A 14,267-nucleotide genomic window follows, 5' to 3' on the forward strand; every position below is an offset into this window, starting at 1 on the left:
AGATTATAGTGTCTTTCCCCCCTTCCCTTCCTATCTCTGTCCTGTTTCTCTGTTTTTTCTCTCTGATTTTCCTCTTCTGATCACTGCAGTCGGTTCTGGGGTTGGAGTGCCGATGGGCTGTCGAAGCACCCACCTCCCCTTTCTCAGCCTAACTCCATCCCCACAGCTCCTTCCCACAAGACTTTCAGGCGTTCTTACTCTCCCAGGTAACAAGCTACCTGTTAAACTTGTCTGTGGTGTCACAATATTATTGCATTTATAAAGTCAGCTTATTTCTTTCTATAAAAATTTATCAAATGCTTCAAATGGAACCTCAGCCTCCATACCTGATTTTTGGAATGTAAAAGATGGTGGAAAGCTAGCACTGTTATCAGTGGATTGTTTTGCTTTTTTTGTTAGCAAGAAATCCTGAAGCTATTTTTAACTGTTGCACTTGCACACATTATCCAAAAGTAGCCTAATGAAGTGCTAACCCTGAAAGTACTCAAGCTTGTTGGTTGACATAAAGATTCAGAAGGACAGTATGTCATATTTCCTTAGACCTTTTTCTATATATATATATATATGATTCATCCCCTCAGAAATGAATATGATATTCTCCTTTAGAAATTAAATATGAATATCATTATTTCTATTTGACCCACACAATGGCACTAATAATAATTAGCTAAAGATTATGTAGATTATTATGTCATAATTATGTCTTCCCTATCACATTAGAATGATTGATTCTACAATTGTAATGAAAATTCAAGAGCAGTTCATAATTCATTGAATTGTACCAGGGCTGACTATGTACACTATTTGGAATTTTCCTTTTTGCAAGTAAAGAAATGTGGGCCAGAAATGTACTATAGTACATAAGAGCAGAATACGTGAAACATCACAAGATTCTTTTATTTCGACAGAGTCTGATAGAAACATGCAGAATTGGAAATCCATTTCCAGGCATCTCTTAATTATACCTTGAGAAAAGAGTAGTAATTTAATGATTCAAAATTCCAGGTAATTCAACCAACTATCATTTAGCCAGTGTTTGATTTTGGAATGCACATTAGGCAGTTGTACCATCTTAATCATCTTTCCATAAAATGGACCACCCATTACTTGAGCTTTAGCTATGCATGTGTGTGTATGAGCCTGTGTACAAATGCAGACAAACACACATAATTTAATAATACTTGCCTTTCAGAGAACCCAAAGAAGTTACAAAATAATTTAATTTATTTTTATTTTTTTTGCTAAGGTAATTGGAGTTAAATGACTTGCCCAGGATCACATAGCCAGGAAGTGTTAAGTGTCTGAGAGCAGATTTGAACTCAGGTCCTCCTGACTTCAGGACTGGTGCTCGATCCACTGCATCATCTAGCTGTCCCCCATAATTTAAATTTTACAAACAACTTCATTAGCACTGGATCTGCAATCTAACCTAAGATAAATATCTACTTTGCTGCTCAATAAACTGTGTAACCTTAGACAAATAATTTTTTTCTTCTTTAGGCTTTAGTTTCCTCATCTGATTGGACTTAGATGATCTTGACAGCCTTTTCTTGCTCTAAATCCTATGATCCTGTATCTATTTCTTATATAGTAATGTCAAAAAAAAATTAGGACCAAGGGACAAACCAGGCCCAGTTGTTGTGGTTGCAAAGTTTGTCTCTATACTTCTTTAAGGTACTGCCTCTGAATTTCAAATTTTGATTTCCCACTTGCTTAAAAAAAAAAAAAAAGAAAAGAAAAGACATGCTCTATATTAGAGTAGCCTAAGTGGAAGCATTTCAAACGTAAGTTCATATCTTAGAAAGCTGTCATTAATGACCTCTTTACCTTAACTTAAATGACATTTTATTTTAGTCATTGTCTTCCATGAAGCAGGGGAAACTGATGGTTTGTGCCCCATGCTGCCAATTTTTGAACTTGGGTTCCCAAAGGTGATCCTTTAACTCTGTTCCCAGCTCTGCACAACCAAACTTTTATGAAAATGGAGCACTATGTGTTTTTGTATGCATAGTCTTGATGCATTCAGTCAGTGAGCCTAATTCAGTATTAAATGTAATTTTAATTTTTATTTGTAAGGGTGCTTCCTTCTGGTATATCACTTGTAGATAATAATTCTTACAATATTCATATCATGAGGTTGTTGGGAGGAAAACATATTGTAAACTGCAAGTTGCTACAAAAATAAAAGTTAATATGAGGTACACATTTCTCTGTACTTCAGTTTCTTCATTCCCCAATGAAGAGATTGGATTTTGTGGCTTCTGAGGTTTCTTCCAGCTTTATTTGTCCTTCTTATCCCTTGTTAACATTTAGTATTGCAAATGCCCATTGGGTAATATCATCAATAGGGTAAATTAGACTATTTTGTAATTTCATGGACTCTTTAAGTTTGACAAGCCAAGAAATATAAAAATAGCAATTAAAGTGCATTGCCTATTGATAGCGATAAGAAAACCTTGAAGAATGTGTCAAATTGGATTTTTAAAGAAAGCACAACCTTCATATCATTGAATCTTTGTTTTTAGCTTATTTTCAAAATATATGTATAGATACTTTTCAACATTAAGTATCTGAGAATCTTAAAACTACTGTAAGCATAGATTTTTTAAAAACATTACTGCCACAGAATTTCCTTTATTGTGCACAGAATTGAAATTCTTATTTGATTGATTAATCAAAAATCAGAACAAGAAGTCCCAAACAGCAGAATTACTGTGGTACAGTTTTAGGAAAATTGTTGTAGTATGTACAACATGGAATGAACTGTTTCCAAAAAGTTGCAATAAATTGTCCAAAGATTAGTGTACTTTTTGACGTGACTTATGAAAAATAATATTGTGACATACTTTTAAAGCTGAATATCTCTACAACCTCCTCTTGTTCATCCTGTCACTGTTTTATGCATGGGCTACTTTATTATTTTTGGTTGTTGTGATAAACAGTATTTTAAAGCATTTTTTTCCCATCTTGTATATATTTTTGTTTGTCATCCAGTCTTTATACATAAACACAAATGTACTGGCCCAGATGTATAAATGCTTTTTCTTCACATATAAATGAATGAATCATTTTAAGAAGGAAAAAAAAATGCTTTTCTCTTACATGTCTTCTTAAGACCTCTACTTTTTAAATTCCTACATAGCAAGGTAGCCTTGTAAACATGGAATGGGCTGAAATGTTGAACTTCATTCAAGTACTGTGTTCTACCTCCTAATAGTGCATGAATCAGATTTCAGCTGTGAATATGTTCAAGTACACATTTCTTTTTGTTAGATATTTAGTCAAAAGTTTGATTTTGCCATCAAAGTTGGCAGGTACTTTTGTGAACTCTCTAAACAATTTGTACTGTATATATTTTCTTCTTCTCCATGGAAGAAAAATAATTAATTACTGCACCACTAATAGTATTGCAACCATTTTTGTGATCTTAGGTAAATCATCCTGCTTTCTGAATATGCAACCTTATGTCTTGAGTAAGAACTAGTTTCATACAAAACCTTATTTGTAAGTGAAAGGTGCTCGGAATCTTGACCATGCTTAGTGAGTGGAGCTTATTCATCCATATTCTGTCTTGGCACTCTTTGCAAATGCTTAAAAAAAAAAAGTTAGGAAGGGGGAAAAAAGCAAAATCCTTTCAGAGTTATGTAATCATTAATAACCCTTTCTGGGACTGGACCAAGTTGACTTCTCTTAAAGAAATCAGATTTTTCCTAAACCATTGCAATTCGGATACAGTCTTTCTTCCCTTACTCATTTTCTTATTGTACATTTCAGATGGCCTTTGCAAAATTCAGATATACTTTTGATCTAATCTTTAATAACATCGATACTTACTGGCACATAATCAGATTTATTGTAGGCATACCCCACTTCTTCCATGCATAACAAATGATCTTTTTACAGGCTCTAATGCTCAAAAGATTGGCATCTGCTCCTTTTTTCAATGTTTCCTAAAATTCATAAATTTTAAAGATTAGTTATATTCCTGATATCTTCTTGGGGTATACTTGATGATTTAGTTTTTTTGGGAAGTTTTTACCCTAGTTGATCTGTCCATCAGATTTGATATTCTGTGTTAGAAAAGTGACTCTTTCGTCCCTTCTTGGAATCTTTTGTCATTCCATAGATTGTTAGGCTATTTAGCCTTCCTTCCTTTTTTCTGGCTCTTTCATAGTTTGCTTCCAAAAAAAAAACTGAAAAGAAAGCAATTGGTGTGTAAAAAAAATTATTATGTTTTGAACTGTTTTCAAGAGTCCACAAAGATTTTCTATGTTCTTAAACTTTGAGTCAATTTGTCCTACTTTGATGCCACTTGCTTTATATTTTTTGTTGGTTTGGGTAGTTGTTTTTGTTTTTGTTTATATTAACCCAGTCTATCAGATTTCCATTTTCTTTTTCTTCTAGTCCTCTTCTATAATATCTTTGCCTAGAGGCTTTGCTCATTTTGCATACCCATATGTCTCTTTTAAGGCTACAAACTAAAACCTAAAACCTTCCAAAATAGGCTGAAAGTTCTCAGTTAAATTCCAGTAGACTGTATGAGAATTAAATTTCTTGATTATTAGGATTGATCTGACTTTGAGTCAGATTTTTAATTCTGTGATTTTTCAGCTACTAATAAAGATTACCTTTCAATTTTTCTAACCCAATCTTACTGTTTTCTGTATTGTTTTACATAATTTGAGGAAATTAGCTTTATTTTGAGGTGGCTATTCTTCTTGATTTATGTTTGTACATTTGAGACCAGTAACACCAAAAAGTTTTTTTTCACCTTTTGAGGTATGAAAGCAAACTTTTTCACTTTCATTAATTCTGTACATTAAGTCACCAGTTGTCACTATTTTGAGTTCTTGCATTCATATAGTTATTAATGTTTCTCACTGATTATTAAAGTGCTCATGTTTATGGGTTCAAATTTTGTAATGAAAGAACATTTTCTGAAAGAAAGAAAAGTAACTTCCAATTAGTGGGGCTTTGAAAAGATAACTGCCAAGATAATCTATTTCATTACAAGTCATTATTAAAAACAAAAATTTAACTATATATCCCACTTTGTAAATTAATGGTGGTACAAATTCAAAGTAAAAACCTTAATGCCCTATTTTAAAATCTGTCATACTTTTGATCTTTAGCATGCTGGACTATGACACAGAGAACTTGAACTCAGATGAAATCTACAGCTCTCTACGTGGAGTAACAGAAGCCATAGAAAAATTTAGCTTCCGGAGCCAGGAGGATCTGAATGAGCCTATTAAACGGGATGGCAAAAAAGACTGTGATATTGTAAGTATTCTCAGATTATTATTTCAAAAGATCTATCCATCTATATTTTTTAATACATATGGCTGTCCTCACCTCTTTTATACTATTTTATTCTAAATAGTTGGAAAACTTTCTTAAAGAATCCCAATTCAACATATTTTTCTTTTTTTAATTATTATTATTTTTCTTTTTCTTTTTTTAACTATAGCTTTTTATTTACAAGATATATGCATGGGTAATTTTTCAGCATTGACAATTGCAAGACCTTTTATACCAACTTTTCCCCTCCTTCCTCCCACCCCTTTCCCCAGATGGCAGGTTGACCAATACATGTTAAATATGTTAAAGTATAAATATATAATAAATATATAAATAAATATAATAAATATAAAGTATAAATAAATAAATATATATATACATGTCCATACAGTTACCCTGCTGTACAAAAAGAATCGGACTTTGAAATAGTGCACAATTAGCCTGTGAAAGAAATAAAAATGCAGGCGGACAAAAACAGAGGGACTGGGAACTCCATGCAGTGGTTCATAGTAATCTCCCAGAGTTCTTTCCCTGGGTGTAGCTGGTCCAATTCATCACTGTTCCATTGGAACTGATTTGGTTCATCTCATTGTTGAAGACGGCCATGCTCATCAGAATTAATCATCATATAGTATTGTTGCCAATTCAACACATTTTTCAAAGCCATTTGAAATAAGCAGTCATCCTCAACCACCACTTTGATGGGGAATTTCTGAATATAGAATTTTTTCCCCCCACAGTGACAGCAAAAAATATACTTCAAGAGTAGGAAAGTACTAGATTTGGAATTAGAAAAGCCTGGTTCAAATCCCAGGTCTGCCCCTCATGCCACCTTGGTCAAAACACTTAGCTTCTCTTGGTGTGTGTTCCTTATGTGACATTAGATATCTCAGATCTTATCCAGTTCTAAATCTGTGATTCTGTGAATTCTTTCAGTCTGAAAGTTTTAGCTGCTAATTCAATGGCTCTTTCTCATAGTATTCACTCATTGAAAATGCTAATTTCCTGCATGTATCCTACTATATTGTAACACAAAATTCCACAATGTATATATTTTAGTAGTGACCAATCTCCCTGACAAAGGCTATCTGTAATTCTTTCAAAACCTTTTTTTTTTTTTAAAGAGAAATTATTATTTGCAATGAACAAAGCCAATTTCATCTGCATATGATAAGTAGTCATTTTAATAGAAACACTTTTTGGTCCTGTTTATTGTTACAAGTTAATTAGATACTAAAATTACTTGTGGGAAAGCTTATCATCGCTTTTTTCAAAAATACTGATCATTTCAAGTTCTTCTCCTTGGATCCCTCTATAGTCAAAGTCTGAGTAACATTTCTTGAGTCTTGATAATTTCCTTTAAAAAAGAAAGAAAAAGAAAGAAAGAACTCTTAAAATTTTATTGATTGGAGGATATGGGATGTTTCTCCTACTGTGTTTCAGGTTTCAAGAGATGGTGGGATAGCTTCACCTGCCACTGATCTTCGAGGAGGAAGTGATGTGGTAGAAGGAGGAAGGACAGCTCTTGATAACAAAACTTCACTCCTCAACACCCAGCCTCCACGAGCCTTCACAGGGCCCCGAGCTCGAGACTACAATCCCTATCCTTATTCTGATACAATCAACACCTATGATAAGACAGCTCTGAAAGAAGCTGTATTTGATGATGACATGGATCAACTTCGTGATGGTTAGTCTCTTTCTTGAATCTCATCCCATTCTCATCAAACAGTTTGTCCTTGTTTTATCTTATATGAACCAAGCTCTAGGTATGCTGATCAGATAGAGATTTTTACATTCCAGATAGAATTTTAATTTTTATTCTCTGAATTAATCTTTCATTCCTTTATGTGACACTTGAACTTTCTCAGTTTAGTAACCATTTGGGAGTAGCATTCCTAAAACACTATTTACTAACCTATTCCACTAGTATTACAGCAGGATTTTAATGAGGGCTGTTTTCTTTTTTCCATTTATAAGACTTTGTACAGTATGATTTCTACCATGGGAATGATTATAAATAGTATTAGAAGTCTCATTTTTTGTTTCAAATATCCATCAGACTACAAACAAGACATTAATGTACTGTACTGTTCTGTTTGTTCCTTCATCTTATGGTGGATTAGATAATTGAGATAGTTTGATATGTTGACAATTCCTTGAATATAGTGGATGCTTAATAATTCCTAGCCGTATTGACAGTTATGAAAATACATTTGTATTTGATTGTTTTCTATTTAAAGTTTTTTTTTTTAAAGGCAAAGTCAAATTAGCAAACTGTTTAATAAACGGGAAAGAATTATACAGTTTCCAATATTAACCTCAAGGTTACTCCAGTTTTACTAGAACTTAGGATACTTATTCAGTTATGATTAGATTTATTCCTGGAAAAGATAGTTTTAAGGAAACGTCAAGATAAGTGTCTTATTTCTTTGTCTTTTTGATGAATTTTAGAGTGTTACAGAAGGGCTGGTAGATCTTGATAAGTGAATCAAAGTCATTCAAGATGGTAGCCTATTATCAGTCACTTCCATTTGTCCAGATTCCATATAGGCAAGGAAACAGACAAAATATTCTCTGCTTGAATTTTTCTCTGTGGAATAATCTCTTATTTTCAATTTCTCTCCCACAGTACCCATTGATCATTCTGATTTGGTAGCTGATCTTCTGAAAGAATTATCTAATCACAATGAACGAGTAGAAGAAAGGAAAGGAGCCTTATTAGAATTACTTAAGATCACCCGAGAAGATAACCTAGGAGTTTGGGAAGAACATTTCAAAACAATTTTGCTCTTGCTGCTAGAAACACTAGGAGACAAAGATGTGAGAAATTTTACTTTGGACTTTAAGTTTTCATTTTTGACAGCATAATCATTGTCTAGTTTACTTTGAATGTGGCTTAAAGTTATTTTTATACTTCTTGTATCCTATTAGTTTTTTGATGGAAACCTTTTCTAATGAATATTGCTGTCAAGAAAGAACAAAACTTTTTCCTACACTTTATCAGAGCAAATGTTTAAGAAGTTGTAGGGGGCATATTTTTACCTTATGAGAATCATGTCATAAAGAGATTAGTTCTATAATATGGTATTTATGAAAATTTGGTTTAGCATGCATTTATTTCAAAAATGGGATGGCTTTTTTTAAACTATATATATGGGATAAATCAATTTCATGTTGGTATTACTTCCTTTTTATCTTAACATTTTAATTAATGACAAAAGACATATAGATATAAAATACATATAATATATTTCATTTAAAACAGACCATAGTGAGAACTGCCTTTTATCATATACCCTCATTCTTATACCTAAGTATGTTGAAGTCATTATGTTCTTTTTCAATCCCTTTGTCAGTTTGATTGCTGCAGTTTATAGAAAATAAGAAATCATTTTGATTCATTTGAGTATTTAGTAATTAAATACTTAGAAATGTTAATTGATTAGCTTCATTAGTTTGAGTTAGAGGGATATAGGAATAGAAAGTTTATTAAAGAAATGTGCAAAGTTTTTTTTAGTTAGAATAACATCTCCTGTAGCCATTAGACTTAAGGTACTTTTTAGCTAAAGATAAAATGATGTCATGTGGAGTATAAATAAATGTTGTGTTTATGTGTGAATTGTACAGATGAATGGCAAAGAATCAGGATGTACCTTTTAGGTACTGTTTAGTATAAACTATATCCTCTTTTTCTGAGATTAAGAGTTCTGTTTAGAATGGCAACCAGCCAGAACTGGAGGACCGGGGGTGGGGGAACTTGACAAATTGAAGGAGCTTTATTATTAGTCTTTCCACAAATCATCTCATCTTTCACAGGGTCAGAAAGTAAGATTAAGCTCTGTCTATATTTCTTGAGTCTAGAAACATTTTCAAGGAGAATTACTTAATATAAAATAACATAGCTTATTTTTGTTTGTTTTAAGGCAGAACATAATGCCCTTTCTCTACAATAGTGAAGATATTTAAAAAGATGAGTGACTTGAAAATGTGTTCCTCATTTGCTCTATTTTCTTTACTGATTGATTATTCATACAGGTACATTTTATAAAAGTTAGGTTTATACTGCCTTTTCTCTTGAATGAGTCAAACCTCTATGAAAGTGGAAGCAACAGAGGGAACTATTTAATAAAGTTTTTTGTGCCAGTCATAGTTTTAACACCTCTTCCTCCATCTTGCACTTTAGCATTCAATACGGGCATTGGCATTGAGAGTGTTACGGGAAATTTTGAGAAACCAACCAGCAAGATTTAAAAACTATGCTGAACTGACAATCATGAAAACACTGGAAGCACATAAAGATTCCCACAAAGAGGTAAGCCAGTTCTGCCTAGCTCTGAGATTGAAGGTAAATCTCTAATGTTCAAGCAGGTATCAGTTGAAATCCTGAAAGTGACTGAATATGGGATGAGAAGGAAGCAAAAGAAACTGGAATATGAATTTTTAAATTTAAATGTAAAACATCCTTGCAAGATTCTTGCTGAAATCAACTCTTGTTTTAATACAGGGCAGAAATCCCATTGGAATTCCATTAACTGGAAAGGTTCTATGACTAATCTAAAAGGACTGTTGGGACACTGGATTTAATCCCAAATCTATGGAACTTCCACAGTTTTCTATAAATATAGGATATTAACCAACTCATTTCCTACAATAGGTATATCCTTACATTTATATTGGTGGGCTGTCACATGGAAATAAGGAGGCCTAGTGTTTTTGTTTAGGTCACTTCTGTAAGCAGCTACCTTTCAACAGAAAATGACTGTGTAGGCAGCCCTGCTCTGACCAGTCACTTTTCTAACCTGAAAACATCACTACAGGATGTATCTCCTCCATGTAGCTGATGTATACTTCAAACTTACAAGTATTTATGCAGTATTTTGGAAGAGGAAATGTGTCCATGTCTTGTGTGCACTGAATATGTGAGTATGTATAGGAGATCACCAATTTAGAGCTGAAAGAGACCTAATAACATTTACTACGCCTTTTAATTTTACAGATGAGAAAAATCATCAGAGAATAAAAGTACTCTGCCCAAGGTTACCTAGATAGTCACTGGCAAAGCCAAAATTCAAACCCAGGCATTCAGCCTGCACATTCACTACTTTTCACTGTACTCAATTCTTCCTAATTCTAAGTCCAAAACTATCCACTATGAAAAATTCCAGCTGAGTTTTGCAAAGAAAAAGTGCTATAGAAGATGAAATCCTATTTTTCCAGATTTTTTTTTTCAGTAACTTTAACAAGTTAAAATTACATGTCATGGGTGTGATCCTAGAAAAGAGAATAAAGCCAATTACTCCATTAAATCTTATTTATATGTCATATTTCCTCAAACTGGTAAATATTATACTATAGATAGGAAAAGGATTAATTTGACTTTGATTGAATTCCACAAGAAAAATCTGGATTAAAAAAAAAAAAAACTCTTTGCAGTTATTACTTGCTAGAAAAAAGATCAATTGTCATACCCTAGAATCATCAATAAGATTATTAAATTGAAGTCAAGTATCATGTAATTTTCAACACCTAACATAATAGAATCCTGCATATGTAGTAGGTATTAGATGATGTTTCTAAAGCCTTACTGTAGTTTAAAAGATATTTTCAAAATGCTACAATTAATATATTTAAAATATTTTTAAAGTTTTTTTTAGTTTTATGTTTTAGGTTGGAGGGTAAAGAGTTATACAATCTCTGTTTTCTTCCATTTATCTTACTTGATTGTGTGATGTTAGTCTTTAAGTTTTTATATCACTTTTTCTACTTAGACATTCCACTCTTGATTTCATGCATTTATCACAACTTGAAGAACTTCTAATTCATTTCACACATAGACAAGAAAAAGTTTGTTTTGTTACAGTGCTAGCTACAAATTTTTGTTCAGTACCTAAGTAATACTTCTGGGACTGATATCTTTTTAGTTGTTTTATGGTTGAATTTGTGATGAAACTTGGTCTTTGACAAGAGGGTGAGAGAGGTAAAATGGGAATCTGGGCATGTTAGAAAGAAAAAAAAAAATCTTCACTTAAGTTTCTGTTGAAAAAACAAAAGTTTCCTTTGTTGAAACCAAAATAAGTAATGCATTTTGAAATATAATCCTTTTGAACTTGGGAGTTTGTTATTATAAAGTTGTTACAAGATAATGGCAGAAAGCAAAAGTAAGGATAAGATTTCTGTAGCTATTTCTAGTCTTAAGATCTGATATCATATTTTTCAGAGGAAATATTAATGTTTTTATTGCATAGACAGAATATACCAGACACTAAATAGAATATAATAATAAGTTTCCCTTGTCTGTTGAAATAAACATTTTTGGGGATGCAATGCGAATAAAGATTTGGAAAGTCAGATTTGAAAATTGCATTAAAATTTTGGTAAACATCAGCATGGGCATTATGTGAAAGTTTATTAGCACACAACAAAACTATCTCACTAACCTATTCTTCTTTTCTTTTTATAATAAAAGCAATTTAATGCCAAACTTCAACAGCATTAATTCAGTTTTCTTTATTTTAGGATTTGAACAATAGTTTAAATGTGTGAGGCATCATTTGGTCTCTAGACATAATTTCTGGAACACACTTTCTCTTCTATAGCTAAATTTCAGTAATATAGATCTTAAAAGATTTTTAAATTGTGATAATTTTGATGGAGTTTAATATAAATTCACTTTTTTCCAAGGGCTGATTAGGAGGGAAAATGGATTAATAAGGGAATTTTAAACTATTTTTCAGACATTCTCCATTACATGTTACTTAATGTCAGCTGGACCTTCATTTTAGCAAGGAAACCTAATTAACTCTCACCACTCACCAAAGCACCTCTTCAAAACTTTTGTCTCCTTCCTCAAATTTCCCATGGCTCCCTTTTCCTCACTCTTTCATCTAAGAACTTTGCCTTAGTTTTCAGATGAAAAAATTAAAGTCATGTATAGTCATATGAGAAAATGCTCTAAATCACTATTGATTGCAGAAATGCAAATTAAAGCAACTTTGAGGGTACTACATCATACCTATCAAATTGGTTAATATGGAAGAAAAGGAAAATGATAAATGTTGGAGAAAATGTGATGCGTTGTTGATGGCATTGTGAACTGATCCATTCTGGGGAACATTTCAAAACATGTCCACTGAGCTAAGACCCAGCAATATCACTACCAGGTCTATATCCCAAAGAGCTCATATAAAAGGGAAAAGGATCCATATCTAAAATATTTATAGCAGTTCTTTACATGATGGCGAAAATTGGAAATGGAGGGGATGCCTATCAGTTGAGGATGGCTGAACAAGTTGAGATATATGAATCTAAAGACATACTATTGTGTTACAAAAAATGAGCAGGGAGGTTTCAAAAAAGCCTGGAAAGACTTACATGAACTGATGATGAGTAATATGAGCAGAACCCAAGAGAACATTTTATTCACTAGCAGCAGCATGGCAGCTATGATCAAGTTAGTTCTTTTCAGCAATATGGTGATCCAAGACAATTCCAAAAGATTCAGGATGGAAAATGCCAGTTGCACCCAGGAGAAAAACTATGGAGTCTTAATATAGATCAAAACGTATGTATGTGTGTGTTTTCCTTTTTTTAATCCATTTCTCTCAAAAGATGACTAATGTGGAAATATGTTTATCCTTTGCCATCTGAGGAGAAGGGATGAGAAGTAAGGAAGAAAAAAAATTGAAACTCAAGAAATTGTAAAAAGAAAAAAAAAAGGAATGTTGAAAATTGTCTTCTCACATAAATGGAAAAAATAAAATACTGTTTAAACTCTCTTCCCTCCCCCAAAAGAGACCATCCCATATATTTCACTGAAAAAATTGAAATTCTCTCTTTTCCTTTCTGTATCATCCATATGCTTTCTGGCATTATGCAGTGATCCCTTCTCCTTGCCATCACATCTTCTTCAGCAGATTGTCCCCTCTATTATGCCCATTCTCTTATTTTTCTTCAATCTCTCTATTTGACTCTTACCTAATGATCTCTTTTTTTTTTTTTTTTTTTTTTTTTGAAATATGAAGCAAAGTTCTTAGCTGAAAAAAAAGGCGGGGAAAGAGAAGCTGAGATTTGAGATGTTTTGGAAAGATTTTTATCGCTTTGGCAACTGAGATAGTGAGTTAATTAAGGAAGTGTAAAGAATTGTCTTACTGCAATGCGGACCTATTTGGGATTATATAACATACATTTGCAGTAGATCTATCCAGTATGATTTCATGGATTTTGCCAACTTGGTTTAGCAGCAAGTCAGTAGATGATAGTAGTAATCTACAGCTGAGGTTTGGAGTTTGATATCAGTGATAGTTTAATGAGAAAAGGGTTTCAAGAGAAGCAGACATTATAGAATTGAATTGGTTCACTTTTATAGGTTAAAGTGGAGAAGAGAGGAAAGTGTAGATAGTGCAAGTGTGATGATCTGGGGAAAAAACTTGAGTGGAAAGATTGGTAGTCACAAGAGAACTGTTTGGTTCTGCACACATATATTGTATCTAAGATATACTATAACATATTTAACATGTATAAGAATGCCTGCCATCTGGGGGGAGGCGAAGGAAGGGAAGGGAAAAGTCAGAACAGAAGTGAGTGCAAGGATAATGTAAAAAATTACCCATGCACATGTACTGTTAATAAAAAGTTGTTATTATAATAATAATAATAATAAAAGAAAGATAGGCAGTCAAGGTTAGGAAAACTAGGATTTGGGGTCGCAAGATAGAAAACATAGAATGGTAACAGAATGTAATCAGCTAAGGAAATTTTAGAGTTCATAAACTGGTGATGGAAAGCATAAGAGTGTGACTGTGCATAGTTGAGGTTGTATGAAGGAATGGTCATGGTAAAGAGCACATTGAGGAACTGGAGGGTAAGACTGCTTGAGTGAGTATCAATATGTACATTGAAGTCCCCCAATATGAAGGCAGGAGTTGGACCTTGATGTCAGACACTAGAGTGTGAGCATCAAACTA

At 32.9% G+C, this 14,267-nt stretch overlaps 1 protein-coding gene across 1 annotated transcript in view; it reads left to right on the plus strand.

Moving 5' to 3' along the window:
* Positions 1–14,267, plus strand: part of CLASP1 (cytoplasmic linker associated protein 1) — a 324,204-nt gene that overhangs the window by 287,103 nt on the left and 22,834 nt on the right. Inside the window, exons 34-38 of the mRNA XM_051985719.1 lie at positions 90–206; positions 5,133–5,283; positions 6,745–6,991; positions 7,934–8,124; positions 9,488–9,616. Coding sequence (XP_051841679.1) covers positions 90–206; positions 5,133–5,283; positions 6,745–6,991; positions 7,934–8,124; positions 9,488–9,616 — 835 coding nt within the window. The remainder of the gene's footprint in view (positions 1–89; positions 207–5,132; positions 5,284–6,744; positions 6,992–7,933; positions 8,125–9,487; positions 9,617–14,267) is intronic.

This window comes from Antechinus flavipes, chromosome 3, assembly GCF_016432865.1.
Source record: "Antechinus flavipes isolate AdamAnt ecotype Samford, QLD, Australia chromosome 3, AdamAnt_v2, whole genome shotgun sequence".
Taxonomy (NCBI): Eukaryota; Metazoa; Chordata; class Mammalia; order Dasyuromorphia; family Dasyuridae; genus Antechinus; species Antechinus flavipes.